The sequence below is a fragment of the Hippoglossus stenolepis genome, chromosome 23 (assembly GCF_022539355.2).
Source record: "Hippoglossus stenolepis isolate QCI-W04-F060 chromosome 23, HSTE1.2, whole genome shotgun sequence".
NCBI lineage: Eukaryota > Metazoa > Chordata > Actinopteri > Pleuronectiformes > Pleuronectidae > Hippoglossus > Hippoglossus stenolepis.
In genome coordinates, this window is record NC_061505.1 from 4,523,240 (window position 1) to 4,537,627 (window position 14,388).

Genomic DNA, 14,388 nt, shown 5'->3' on the forward strand with positions numbered 1-14,388 from the left:
TGGCTCCACTTTTGGGAGTATATGGTTTTAACAAGGCAGGTTAGTGGAGGTCATTCCACTTTACTTCCACCAAAGTATAATGGAATTTATATTAAGAGCAACATTTAATTTTCTTAAATATCATATTTATAGTCGGCTGTATTTACTGTTGTGCTTTAGCCTACAATGTGAAAGTGTGTGTGTGTGTGTGTTGAGAAACAGGTGAAAAGATTCTGAAAGCATTGGAAGAAAATGTACGACTGTTTGTAGAAAATAGTTTAATTTCACTTTATCTACTGAAATACAAAAGTGAAAACAAACAGGAACCAAAAAAAAAAATCTCATTCCACTTTATTGATATGATCATCATTATAAATATCATTACCATTATCATTGTTATTAACTACATCAATTCACCTTCAATTTTGATTTGAGTTAAAAAAAACAAAACAAATAAAAAACCATTGATCACCATCAGTGTCAAAGTTCATAAATAGCATCGTTTGTTATTCTGTGCCAACATTCACCCTCTGATCGGATCTAATTCACCACATGCTGAATGTAAACTGGGATTCGCCTCCACCATTGTCATGTTATGCCTCTGTCCAGCAGGACTCCAAATGACAATGCACAAAAAAAAAAAAAAATCATAACCTTACCAGGAGAACAATAATAACAATAACCATACTTATAATAACAACAATGTCCCATAGCAACGATAATAATTACAAAAAAATTGCACCATATTGTTGGAAACTGTACCGCTCACTGACCCGTTCGGACGAGCAGCTGTGCTCGACAGCAAAAGTACTGGAATGTTTTCAAAACCGTCATTTGTGAGTTAAAACGTCACGTAAGAAAAATAATCAAGTTCCCGTCTGACTGCTTGCACTGAAGGACGAGTTCTGCCTGCGAGCGTCTGGAGTCGCAGCGGCAGAAACTAAAATATCGTTGGTTTTGAGACGTGACAATCAAGGGGGAAATCGCTTCTGATTGAACGAGTATGAAGCATAAATCACACGTGTGCATGTGCAGAAGTCTGCAACCATCGATACCAATATTCCAAACTGCAGAAGGGACGTGACATTAGTCTGCTGCGTTAAATTCATCCAAAAAAACCCAAAACAATAACTCAAACCTAACATCTTTAGCAGATGAGAGAGAATCCTGTTGGTTGTTAACGATTTATGCCGTTTTAAAGGAGACATATTCTGCTCAGAGCCAGATTCATAATTTTAACTTGTGTTAATACTTAAAAATGTTTAGGATGCTCTAATATTCTGTCCGTCGCTGCAGCTCCTCTGTTCAGCCTCTGTCTGAAACACTTCGTTTAAGCTCCTGTCTCTTTAAGGCCCCCCCCCCCAATGAAGCCCATTCGGCTCTGATTGGCCAGATCGAACATTACCTGGTTTTGTAAAGGGGCGTGTCAGGTTAGCCAGTAGGTGGAGCATTGTGACATCACAATAGAGCGGAAATATGGGCCGGACTACCGACGCTTCAGTGTTTTCTGTCGAGGCTTTTTAACTTTGCAGAACTTTTACATTCACAAAGGAAAGAAAAACTAAAAATCATATGTCTCCTTTAAAAATGTTGTACAATAGTGCTGATACACGATACTTGAGAACCGACACCAACAACTTATTTCAGTACCTCACTTTGAGGAATGTGAGCATTTTTTGCATTAACAAAAAGAAGCCAAAGTTCTCACATGTTACACAAGCAAAAGTAAAAGTACTGTGCATAACTACAATCATCCAAATGGAGCAAAATGTGGATTTCTGGCTTTACCGAAAAAGTCTGAGGTTCTATTTAGTGGTAGAAAACTAAATCACGCTAACACAGGCGATATTTCATGGTTCGTCTTCAGAACTTTGGCACTTTTAAGAATTAATGTCATATTCAAACAATAACTTTCTGCATTAAAAAAAACAATGGACTTGACAGCAAACATGAAACGATGAATTTATGAGTAAGTAAATTGTAAAGTTTCCAGGGGGTGGAACTCGTGAATCAGACAGCAGTTCAGCTGGAGTCGTCCAGTTTAAGTAGAGGAAGCGTGGAGGGATGTTTTTGTTGTTTTGAATACCTGGGATGTGAGAGAGGAGAGGTGAGTCTTTGCATATTTCCCTTCTCTACGTGAGACGGTGGCTTTGTTCTTTAACCTCCTGACACAGTACATGTAAATAGTTAACATACAAATACGCATTTTTCCTGATTTCAGTTTCTAGGGCCTTTCTCCTTTTTTCCGCTCTGTCGTGGCAAATACAAACCACCAAACACTTAACACTGTCTTTTTCCTCCGCTCGCTCTCTCCTCCTCTTTCTTCTCTTTTTCCATCGTCTCCCGACCCTGTTTTTTTTTCCCTCTCTCTCTCTCCCTCTGCGGCAGTCTCTCAGTCGCCCGTCGCTCTGCCTACACCTTGTCCAGGAGGGATCTCTGGCAGTAGAGGAGGCGTCGGGGCGTGCCGTACTTCCTGAAGAACAAAAGCGCTCCCAGGGTGACGACCACCAGCACCAGCAGCAGGAGGGGGATGACCACGGCGATGGGCCCGGCCCCGCTCTGCGACTCGTCCACCTTGATGATGATCACCTCCTCTTCCCGACCCTTCTTGGGCTCCTCGCTCTCGCAGCCCATCCAGGCGCTGAGCACGGACTTGGGATAGCCGGACTCCACCTTCATGTACTGGTTGTTGAACTTCCAGTACTTGTTGGCTTTGTAGAAATACGTGTAGGCTGCGGAAAAAATAGACAGACGTGAGTTTTTCCAGGTTCAACAGCTGATTTCCGGGGACTCGAACATCCCTCGAATGTCCATAATATAGCTGCTAATTATTATTTTCACAATTTTCTGTCATTACTGTTGTAAAACAACCAATTAAACTATGTATAAATGATCCAAATGGTTCGCTAATCAATCTAAATTCAATAATTTATCGTTCTGGCTCTCGGGAAACTTACATCCATCCTCACTCATGATGGCAGCCTTGATGTTCTCTGGCGCTCCGCTCCACATGCTGATGGGTTTCGGGTAGCCGCTGTCCACAGTGCGAGTCTGCTCGTTGAAGCGGTAATATCTGCAACCGGCACAAAGACAGAGCGGTTAAAGAAAGAGTCATTTGAAACTTTATCTAATCAAATCTAGATCTTTAACTAGATCTTACATTTGCTCGCACTCCTGAGCGCGCGTGTTTTTTTATTATCACTTTCTTTCTTTCCAGTTTTTTGTCATTTTAACATCTTATTATGTTTCTTGAAATCTGTTCTCTTCTTAGCATGTTTCTGTTTTCGTCTATATTGTATGTAAAGCATTTTAAGCTGCAGGTGCCATACAAATACAGTTTATTATTATTAATATGAATATTAAATCAATCAAACTACCTTCACAATTCAAATTTAGAGACGATATAAGTGAAAATATACTAGAAATGAAATAAAAGACTTTTTGGAGGCTGGAGTTGGAGGAATTTTGACTCATAACCTCAGCTTCTCTCAAATCCTGACTACGGCCCCATACAGAGGAATTTTATCTGGAACATCATGGGGGTGGGGGGGGGAGTCTTGTGGATTATTAATGTTTTACATGTGTCATCACAGACTCATCGGTTTCAATGGTTTTCTGGATTTAAATCCTTTGCTGTTTGTATTCCACCCTCGGCTGTTAGAAATCTGACTAAAGGCAAATAAGTATGAAGTATGACTCAGGGAACTGAAATGCTGTGCGCTACTTTCAGATAAGCCCGGCAAGTTTTAACTGTTGTTTGTTTGCAAAACGGAAAGAGATCTAATCTCTGCACGAAGGCTGCAGGAATGTTTCTGATGCTTCTTATTAAAACCTCAGGTCAGGAGGAGGTGGAAATATTGGAAATGGACGAGGATGATGAGGATGAATCCCAGTGACAGTACAGTTCTTACAGGTGATATAAAAGCAGAGGTCTGATATCCAGTAGATATAAGCAGAGGATCATTTAACATGTTGCTTGGACAGACTCACTTGTTGCCTCTGAAGAAGTACGTCTGTCCTGTGGGTGTGTAGAACAGGGCAGCGTCTAGTTTGTCTGTGGGGAGGCCGGTGCCCATGTCGGCCAGAGTCTTGGGAGAATCCTTGTCCATGGTGGACTCGCTGTAAACCCAGTACCTGTCTCCTGCACACGGAGGAAAGAAAAAAAGAACAGAAAGATGAGAAGGACTGAGAGTGAGACCAGAAAGCAAATCTGGATTCGGTTTATTCTCCAGAGGGAACCTACCCTTGAAGAAGACAAACTTCCCATCATCCCTCTCGTAGGCGGCGTTGATGTTTGAGGGCAGGCCCTTCCAGAAGTGACCGATGGGCATCGGGTAACCAGGCAGCACCTTGTTGTTACGCACACGCCAGAACCACTTGTCCTGCAACACAGACGAAGGGGGAGAAACTATCTTTTAACGTATGTTCTTATTTTTACTCCTTTTTAGTAGCTTTTCTGCCAGAAGCGTTTTCAATTTCGAGGTTTTGCTTGAATGCTCGTGTGTGAGCTGTACCTTAAACACAAACTTCTCCCCTCTGAGGACAGCGATGGTGTCGTAGTGTCCCTCGCAGATGTCTGGGCCGTTGTCTGGTTTTTCGGGTTTGGACGGTTTTGTGGGTCGAGGAGGAGGAGGAGGAGCCCCGGACTTAGTTCCTGAAGCACAGAGAGAGAGAGGAGTGAGAGACGGATAATGTGGAGTTAGAAGAGCGACCGATGATATTTCAAATGAGACTCGTCTAATCACACAGGAAAAACTACTTTTGGAGATAAGGGGTCGATGCTGGATCTTTTCTGGATGTTTTCCGGAGTTCATGTCTGAAAACGGCTTGAGAGAACGACTCACCATAAATCGTCTGGATGCCTCTGCGGTCGTCGTCGGGGAGCTGAAAGTTTTCGGTCTCAAACCACTGGTAGAAGGGCGCCATGATGGCAGCGGGGTTGTTGGAGTGCTCCAGACCCAGAGCGTGACCCAGCTCATGGACGGCAACCAGGAAAACATCGTTACCTTCAGAGAAGACAGACGAGGAGAAACTTCCGTTCAGTACGTTTTAGTGTAAAGTCAGATCCATCTCTCGACGTCCACTCTTCCTTGTCTTACCTCCCTGGTCGTCGCTGCCGGTGGTCCACGGCTCTGCGAGGTCAAAGTGTGTGTCTCCCCCAATACCGTGTCCGGGGAAGTACGCGTGAGCCAGGAAGCCGCCCTCGCCGTCGAACGGCGTGCTGTCTCCGTGAAAGCCCTCCGAGAAGGAGAGCATGATGTCGGCGAACTTGTCGACCTTGCCTCTGATGTGGCTGAAGGGGATCTCTCTGAAGGTGAGCGGGATGGCGCTCTCCCAAACCCTGAAGGCCTTTCGGATGGCTTCATACGTGGCTTGCTCCCCGATCTTGGGGGTGTAGTTCTGTATGCTGTCGGAGGAGAACCGGGAGATGCAGCGATTTTAGGGCTCGGATGGTTGGAGTCAATTCAAAATAACAAACTGAAGGGAGGTGAGACAGTAAGAAGGCTAGGGACTGTTCTCTATCTTTAAGTGACTTAGTGCTTCAAAATAAAAGCCTTTAGCATGAAATGTTAAACGGGATAATAATAAAAATACAAAATATTGAGTGGTGATTTGTTGATTAACAAGTCAAGTCATCGATTCATAATCTTTAAGTTATTTCTTAAAGTAAAAATGCAGATAATTCAGTGGTTTCAGTGGTGTGTGTGTAGAGCGTGTTTTCTGACCTGAAGGTCACCTCCGACTTGTCCCACTTCAGACCCTGAACAGCGTATCTCTTCCTCCTCAGGTTGGTCTTCAGCTCTGGGCCAAACTTGTCAGGGACGCCACACCGCGGCCGGCTCATCGCCCTGGCAACAGCGACAAGATATTCACACGTTTCAAACTATGTCAAATATTTCCACTGCTGTGAAGGAGATATATTTTTGTGAAGGAGAACCTTGTTTTCGTCCTGGCGACATTGAGACCTTTGAAATCCATAACTTTTAATAGTCGCATATCAAACCCAGCAGCCATGTCTTATTAAATCACTGCCATTGATCGGGACTCACTCTAACGTGTTGGAGTCTATGGAGCCGGTGACGGTCAAACCATAGAACCTCTGCATGGCTGATATCGCTGTTTGGATGGACTGTGGCGAGCGGATGGCCTGAGCTCTGACGTCACCTGGAGGCAGGTAACCGTACGACTGCAGCCAAGCCTGAAACAGAGAGAGGACGACGGGTTAGAGCTTTGTTTGTGCAATGGTTAATCATTCGCTTTCTGAGGAAGCCAAACATTGGAAACCATCTCTGAGACAGTTTGAAACTGTTTTGGTATTTCAGTATTTCACGGCAGCAAGAAATGCACAAACCGATGAAAGCTACTATACAAATACAGGTTGAGTGATAATATTGAATTTCAATGCAATATATTCTACCTAGAATTGCAATGTACATATTTATTTATATTCACTTTCAATATAGTTTCCAGATAAACCAAATACCCAATCTAATGAGAGTTAACTAAAGTCACTACTGGCATCATGTGTTTTCTCTTATCATGTACAAATATCATTATTTTCTTTTATGACTACAGAAGAAAATCCAAGAGTAGAAAGAAAGAGACACAAAGCTGATTTTTTATATTACAAAAATATCAAATATGTGGATCTAAAGTATGAAGAAACATAATAATCCCTCCCGGATGAACCTGACACCTCCATTTCCATCATTATTTCTCAAACTGAGTTTTTCTAACGTGGAACAGCAAAATCTGATATCGCCTAAACCCTAAAAACAAACTCCTCATGGCTTCACACGAGTATACAATAGTTTTGCTGTATGATTTTATCTTTCCATAAAATACAACATGCTAACACAAAGACACACAACTGAAAACATTAGCGTGAAACAGCAGGAAAAGGGGATTTAGCTGTTAAAATAAATATGCGGAGACATGGAAATTATGAGGTGTTGTGCAACTTCTGTTTTGGTTTCTTTGTGAACGTCTGAGTCGTCAGATGAGGTTTCGTCAGATTAGCCAGAAACAACAGGAAAACCAGCAGAAAACACCTTCGTCAACAGAAAAGAAGGGATCGGCCGCTTGTGTGAACCTGTGGGAGTTTGACTGCTTCCAGTCAACGTCAGTGCTTGTTTCAACCTGCGATCAGATGTTCAACACAGATTGTGTGTGTGTGTGTCTGTGTGTCTGTGTGTGTGTGTGTGCGTGTGCGTGTGTGTGTGTGTGTGTGTGTGTGTGTGCGTGTGTGTGTGTATGAGTGGGTCAACTCAGCATTTTAAATGTGTTCCCTTCTCTTTATGTGACTGGGACATTAACTCATTTCCAAACTCTTAACAAGCCAAAGTCCTCACATGTCGAGACGAGAGAGGAACCAAATAAAACACACAATGTGAAAACACTGACGTCTTTTCAGTCCCAGTGACCCACAACTGTGTCTGGACCAAAGTAGCCAAACAGAGACCACTGGTCGTCATAACGCTGGAAAAAGAGACGTTTTCAGCAACACTTGGCTTCATCAAACTTTAGGATCCTCCTCCTCCTCCTTCTGTCTCTGTCTGACCTCGTCCTCCTGTCTCTGTCCGTCCTCCTCCTTCTGTTTCTCCCCGTCCTCGAACCAAAACCACCACTGTTTATCTTTACACATGAAAGGCCGACCTATTCTTTCCACTGCCTGCTGCTGGTGGTCTCAGACTGGACGGAGACACTGTTAAAGGAATAGTCTGACATTTTATTCCCTTTCCTCCAATGAGGAGGTCAAAACCACTTTCACGTCTTTGTGTTGAACACAAAGCTCGAGCCAGGAGTTTCTATAGACATTAAATACTATTGCTTTCAAACGACTTTGTTTCCAGTCTTTATGCTAAGCTAAGCTAAGCTAAGCTCACTGGCTGCAGCTTCATATTTAAGAGATGGTGCCTATGAGTTCTATCGATCTTCTAATATCTTCTCTCTCTTGTTGGAATTGTTTTAAGTGTGTCTTTTCTTTCCGACCACGCAGAGTTGACACACATTCTCATCTCCACCGCATGTCAAGTCGGTGGAATTACCCAGAATTCCTTCACTGGCGTCACAGAATCAGATATCTCTCCTGTTCCGCCATTCTTGCAACTTTTCTCCCGGAGCCTTCGTCCAACGGGTGAAGGGGAAGCAGGGGGAGGGATGGAGCCACTGGGCAGGACTACCTGGTCCTACTCTGCCTGTGTGTGCACACACAGCTACTGTTCGCCATGTGGTGGGCCGAGAGGCCAGAGAACAAGGTTCACTTATGAGGCCCGCAGAGACGCAACCCCCTCCTCCCCATCCCTGCATATCCCACCCCCCCCTTAAGATTTCTCAGGATTATTTAAGCGTCTAGTTAATGTAATTTATCTCCTGACTCCCTCTGAGTCAATCAGCCTCTACCGTCGACCAAATTTACTCGCTCTGCCCGTCCGCTGAGAGCTGCTAGTGTGTCCTGTGGCTCCAGTGTGGTGACGCGTCTGCTTCTATAAAAACACTCTCCCACACACACACACACACACACACCGTCAGGACCTCCACTTCTCTGCTCCTGCACCAAACTACTCCACACACCGCCACCTCCGGCCCGGGACGCCAGGTATCCCAGCGTCCACCCCTCCTCCCCCTGGAACTCCCAGCAGCCACCATCAAAGCCTCTATTTATTGAGACTCGTACATGGCTGGTATTGTTGGCGTCGGAGGAGCTGGGTTTGCTCGCCGCGCGGCCATGTGTGGTCAAAGGGCTGGCTGCTGGTTTGGTAAACACACCGCCGGGTCTGTGTGCGAGCGGCAGTGACATGAGGTCTGAATGTATAAAGGACAGACAGTGTGATGTAAACGTGGTGGGACAGGTTGTTTCAGTGGAGCTGCGTGATGTACACATGGATCCCGTGACCCTGCTCTGACCTCACGACCATTTATAGAGCTGAACCAGACAATTCAGCAGATTGTTAACAGTCTATTAATAATTTATTCTTATTCCTGCCTCTTAATTGTGTGGATTTGCTGCTTATTTGCAGCTTTAAATTGCAGAAGCGTGAACCATCAATGACACTTTGCATTATAATTAAACGGACAATATGTAACTTCAGCTGCTTGGGGTTGGGAGGAGGTCACGTGTTAAAGTTTTGTTCAGTCAGGCGGTGAAAGGTAGAAACAGCTAACTTGCTAACGGACTAGCACTAGTGTGTTTTTACTTCGTTAGACGTCGTTTGCACCGGAAGTTATTGCAGAAACGGAAAAAGCCATGAGGTAAAGCGGATGTAACGCATTTAAAAGGCAACCAGAATGAAACTTTGTGTTAACAGTCAACACAATATATAACAAAGGTAATTTTTATGATTTTAAATATAAAAAATCTAAATGTACTTCTATTTCTTACCACTGTTCTGCTCCCTGGCCCCAGATTTGATTAAAAAAAACATTTTTTGTGAATACACGAGGACAAAACTGAGCTCATCTTCTATATTTTGACACTGGTACCTTCCTCAAGATGGGGCCTTGATATCAGGTCACACAACAGGCCCACCTTGTTGTGTCAGGCGAGTTCGTGCCTCAGATGCTCAACAGATGTTCAGGAATATGTTTGACAAACAAGCTGTGAGCACAAACAAGTAGGAAAAAAAGGGATGATGGTGATGTATATCATGTCGGAATCCCCCGTGTCTCACAGGTCACATGTGGTCGACAGCTCCTACTGTCACACACTCTTACTCACACTCACATGAGCTGTTATTTGATTTCCTGCTTGCACTATAAATAAATAAAAAAGCCGACCACAACTTCTTACAAAACAAAATGAAAAAAACAAAAAAATCCCCTCAGCATTTATAGATTTCTGGTGAAAAGAACGTTATCATTTTCAGAGGAAAAACTGTCATTGTGTTAGTTAGCGCGTCATGTGGGTGTCTGTCCATCTTTGTGCAACATAAAGAACTAGACGAGAAACAGGGATGATAAAGTGATCCTGTGAGGAGCTGGGTTTAACTCTGTGTTTGCATTTCACAGTCATGTGTCATTGTTTTGTGTACGTCTGTTTTTCTGAAACCGCTTCTATGAGCCACAGGTTTTCTGGCTTTAGAAACACTTAAATCTCTGCAGGCCCCGAGGGACGGACGGACGGAGGGTGACGGACAGGCAGAGGATGATCTAAAGTGCAGAGTTACATTAGAGAAGAAGAGGTAAAGACATTAGAGGGGACGGAGTGGTGAATGAAAAGCAGGACGAGAGCAGAGGAGGCTGAGGAGAGTATGGCTGAATTTCAATTTGAGGGCCTGAGTCAGATGTTCCTCTCGCTCGGTGCCAACGGAAAAAACAGAGAATTCTGCTCATGAGGGGCTGAATCCCACATCGCCTTCATTACTTGGCTCCTCTGACCCAGTTAGCATTCACCCCCGCACTGTGTGATACTTCTTCTACACATCGACACTTCTGCTGGGTCAGATAATCAAACAATCACAGGGTGCTTTTATTGTGCTGAACGAAACCGTATCAGACTGATGCCTGCAAACAGTGATCACTGATCAATTCTGTTCAATAAAGCTCATTGCACCAAATGAAAGTAATACCATATAAATGACAGTTTTCAGATACTTGAGTATTTGAATTTTATGCTACTTCTTACTTTACTACACTTTCAAGCTGTAGTTACCAGTATCCTATAAGACTAATGTTCCTATAAACTACAGGAAAAATAAACTGTTCTTAAGGTTTACTTTTATACTCATACTTTATTAATATGTAATACACCATTTACTTATTCTTATATGTCATTTTAATGGTTAATTCAGCTGGTAAACGCTGCTTTGTAAAGGCTCCATTCTACACACTGAGTACTTACAGTGCACTATCTGATAAAATCTATTTGCTTTCACTTATGTAAATATTTGAATGTAGTACTTTTACCTGTAATAGACTATGCTCGCGTTTGTGGTGTTGCTGGAAACTTCTTATTTCCAGCTAATGGCTGATCCTGATCTTAACTAAGTAGCCTATACTATAAATTATATATATATATAAACTATAATATCACACATAAAAGTCCTTATGCAGTATAGTTATATATCCTGTTTATGATCATTATTGGTGAATTAATGTGGTTATGCATTGGATACTTTAATTTGTAGTTTGCTGAGTTGGACCTTTAACAATAGAGCTATAACTGGAGCCATCTCCGTGACAACAGAGTAAACTTCATCAGCAGATTTATCTCTTTCATGTCCTCCCTGTAGATCTCAGATAAACTCCCTCTCCCCCTTGAAGTCCATCAGTTTCACATTAAGGCCGATCCAGCTGAGTGCTTTGACATTTCTTCAGTGACAGCCGCCGCCTGCCACAGCAGCGCGCACTGATCCTGAGCAAGGCCTCCTCTTTGATGCTACATCAACAGCGACTCTATGTCGAGATAAAGAGAATTGAACCCAGATGTGCTTTTGGCCACATCTGCAGCCCTCCGCTGAGATCACGAGACGTGTGTCTCCAGATGGCAACGGGAAATCTCCTATTTTTGTTTTGTTTTAGCCCGATATAGAGATATCCTGTTTTAAACTCCGTTGTTTTCATTGCTGCCCACTTCCTTCTCTCGCGAGGTCCAGATTTGCATTTTCATTTCAGCAGAAAAGGTTAGACGAGGCAAAAAGAGAGAAGAATGAAAACAGATGATGGGAAGGTGCGAAGGCCTCACCAGAGGAGGGTTTCAGAGAATAGCTGAGGTCTTATTCCTGTATTTGCCGAGCTTCTCCTTTTCACTCAGCTTGGATTAAGTGGGGGTTTAGTTCGTCAAAGTGAAGTCAGAGAGGGATGTTCAGATGTTGAGCAACGCCGGGAAACCACAAAATTCCCCAAGGTTCAGTGTCTCCGTCTGCTCGCTCCGCTCAACCCCTCCCAACCCCATTAAAACTGAGCTCCGGGCGACGTTAATTAAAACATTTTGTGTCACTCGAGTTTGTTTCTCCCGTCTCTGCAGCTCCAGTTCAGTCGACTTTCTCTCCACACACAGACACGTCTATCTTTTGATCACAGGGTTCACGTGCAGCTCTCAGGTGATGTCATCCTTAAGCCATAATTAAAGCTGACTGGTATCTCTGGCAGCATCACAACACCCAACCTGCACCGGCAGGCGACACATTCACCTCTGACCCGATCTCCCATTAAATCCTGCACTCAGGGCCACTATCGTTGTACAGCATCCCTGCAGCTGCACATTGATTTACAGCTGCAGGGATGCTGCGTGTTAGAGGTATTGTCCTCCAGCCGCGGTAAACACTCATGTTTTCTCACTTTGTTTACAGACATTCATCACTGTGTCGGTGAGTCGGCCGCGGGAGGGCAGCGGCCTGCGGCATCTCATAAACCGTCTGACTCTCCGGAGTTATCCACCATGTCTGGCTTGACTCACACGCCAGCGGATTGTGGTCAGTGACTAAGGTCGTCCTTCGCTCCTTCCTGCATCCTGTGTCCTCCATAAAACGTTTTGTTTTACTTCTGCATTTACTGCTAATGGACGTTTTTCTCAGTGATTTCATTTCCTGTGACAGCTGACTATTAGTGCATCACTGGGAGATGTGTTATATGAGCAACTTTTTGAGATATTAGTCTGGGAAATGATCACAGGACAAATCATTGTTTACTATGAGCTGCAGTTGTTGGAGGTTACTACTGGATGTGTTACTATGAAACTTGGTGGAAGGATGAAGTAGGAGAAAACATTAAATTTGGGAGCGATTCACTTTCTTTAACGTTGCGAAATAGTTAAATATTTTGACATATTTGTTGATTTCTCTGAGAGTAATTAATGGATGTTGATTTTTTTAAATCAGGCGTGTTTACTGCTCCTGTCTCTGTGACTTGATGTGACCTAATGCTGATGTGTTCCATTCCCTTCCATGCACTTATCCCCACACTGCTTGTTGTTGATGTTATCTACAAGCTGAACTTGGGATCGTTCAGGGACAAAGCACTACCTTCAGGGCAAAAATCTAAACAGAGCCGAGACCAGAGGCGCCGATGGCTCCTCGTACCCGGTCATTTACCGAGCTGATGACAAAATCTGTTGTTGAGATGAGAGTTAACCTGCAGTTTGGTGGAGGAGGGTTTCACAGCCTCAAGGCCCCGCAGGCCTACACTGTCCCAGCTGGAGAGCCCCATGTCCAGCTTGTTGTGAAGGCGGACCAACTTCCTGGCCGGCTGTCTGTGAGGCCTGAACAGGCGGATGAAAACTATTAACCCCATCCCCCACATCACCATCACCCACCCCCTCCTCTCTTTCTCAGAACAAAGCAGCCCAGCTGTGGTTTTGCAAACTGTACACTACCCCTACACGCCTGGTTCTCCTCCTCCTCCACCCTGTCCTTCAAAAACAACATTCAAAGTTTGACATGACATTTTGTTCATCTCCTTAAATCAGTTCTTATGGGAGAAAAACAAAAGATCTGGAGTGTTTGAGGAAGGAAGAATAAACACAAGTATAAACAGTTCCTCCCTCCTCTTCCTCAGCTTCTCCCATCTTCAGATTGAGAGATTGAGAGATTGAGAGATTGAAAGACCCTCGAGGTCGCAACTACACCTTCATTCAACACAATAAAGCTTAGAATAAAATAAAAATGTATGCAAAATGCTGTTCTGAGTTTGTAAAATGTAAAATTCACCATAAATAATGCAGAAAACGGATTCAAGAGAGGGATCCCAGTGGAAAATACAGCTCGATGACCCATTACAGCATGAAAACATTGCATCTATGAACACACGTCCATACTTCTTCAAGGTCTGAGTGTGTCTCCATGTGACTTACCTCGGCTTTCAGCACGTTTGCAGAGACGGAGGTAAAACCAAAGCAGCAGACAGCACAGGCCAGGGTGAGGAGCTGGGGCAGCATTCTGGTTTCTGCAAACTACCGCCCCTCCAAAACACAGAAAAAAGTTCACAAAACTAACTTTCTACACGTCCTGGCGGGGGAAGGATCGATGTATGCAGGAGCTCCCGTTATGATGTGAAAACGTGGCAGAGAGAGAGAGAGAGAGAGAGAGACAGAGAGACAGAGAGAGAGAGAGAGAGAGAGAAACACGGTGTCGGATCCTCATGGAAAAAAAACTTCCTCCGCTTCAGATCTGAGCTGGAAACAAGCGAGGAGAAGTGAAAATGAGTGAAATCATCAGGTGGCTGCAGCTCCTACTTCTCACAGTCTGACTCGTGTTTCCTGGTGGAGGTGATCGATCCCCTCAGAGTGTGTGGACGTGGAGAGAGAGAAAGAGAGAGAGAGAGGGAGAGAGAGAAGTGGATTTTCCTCTGGGTCCTCCTCCAGATGTGGTGACGTCATTTTCCCCTCAGCTGGCTCATCCTCCATGTATCTATTGTTTTTATGATTGAGACTCAGATATCAACATTCTGAGATTTTAACTTGAAAACACAGCA

The 14,388-nt window shown here is 44.0% G+C and overlaps 1 protein-coding gene across 1 annotated transcript; it reads right to left on the bottom strand.

The window, feature by feature from the left end:
- Positions 1–313: 313 nt before the first annotated feature.
- Positions 314–14,248, bottom strand: mmp14a (matrix metallopeptidase 14a (membrane-inserted)). Its single transcript, XM_035148567.2, has 10 exons — positions 13,769–14,248; positions 6,030–6,178; positions 5,706–5,828; positions 5,079–5,386; positions 4,824–4,985; positions 4,494–4,633; positions 4,223–4,361; positions 3,970–4,120; positions 2,937–3,052; positions 314–2,711 (listed from the first exon to the last, which is right to left on the bottom strand). The coding sequence occupies exons 1-10, from the start codon at positions 13,850–13,852 to the stop codon at positions 2,392–2,394; spliced, it is 1,692 nt and encodes a 563-aa protein (XP_035004458.1). The 5' UTR covers positions 13,853–14,248; the 3' UTR covers positions 314–2,391.
- Positions 14,249–14,388: the final 140 nt, after the last annotated feature.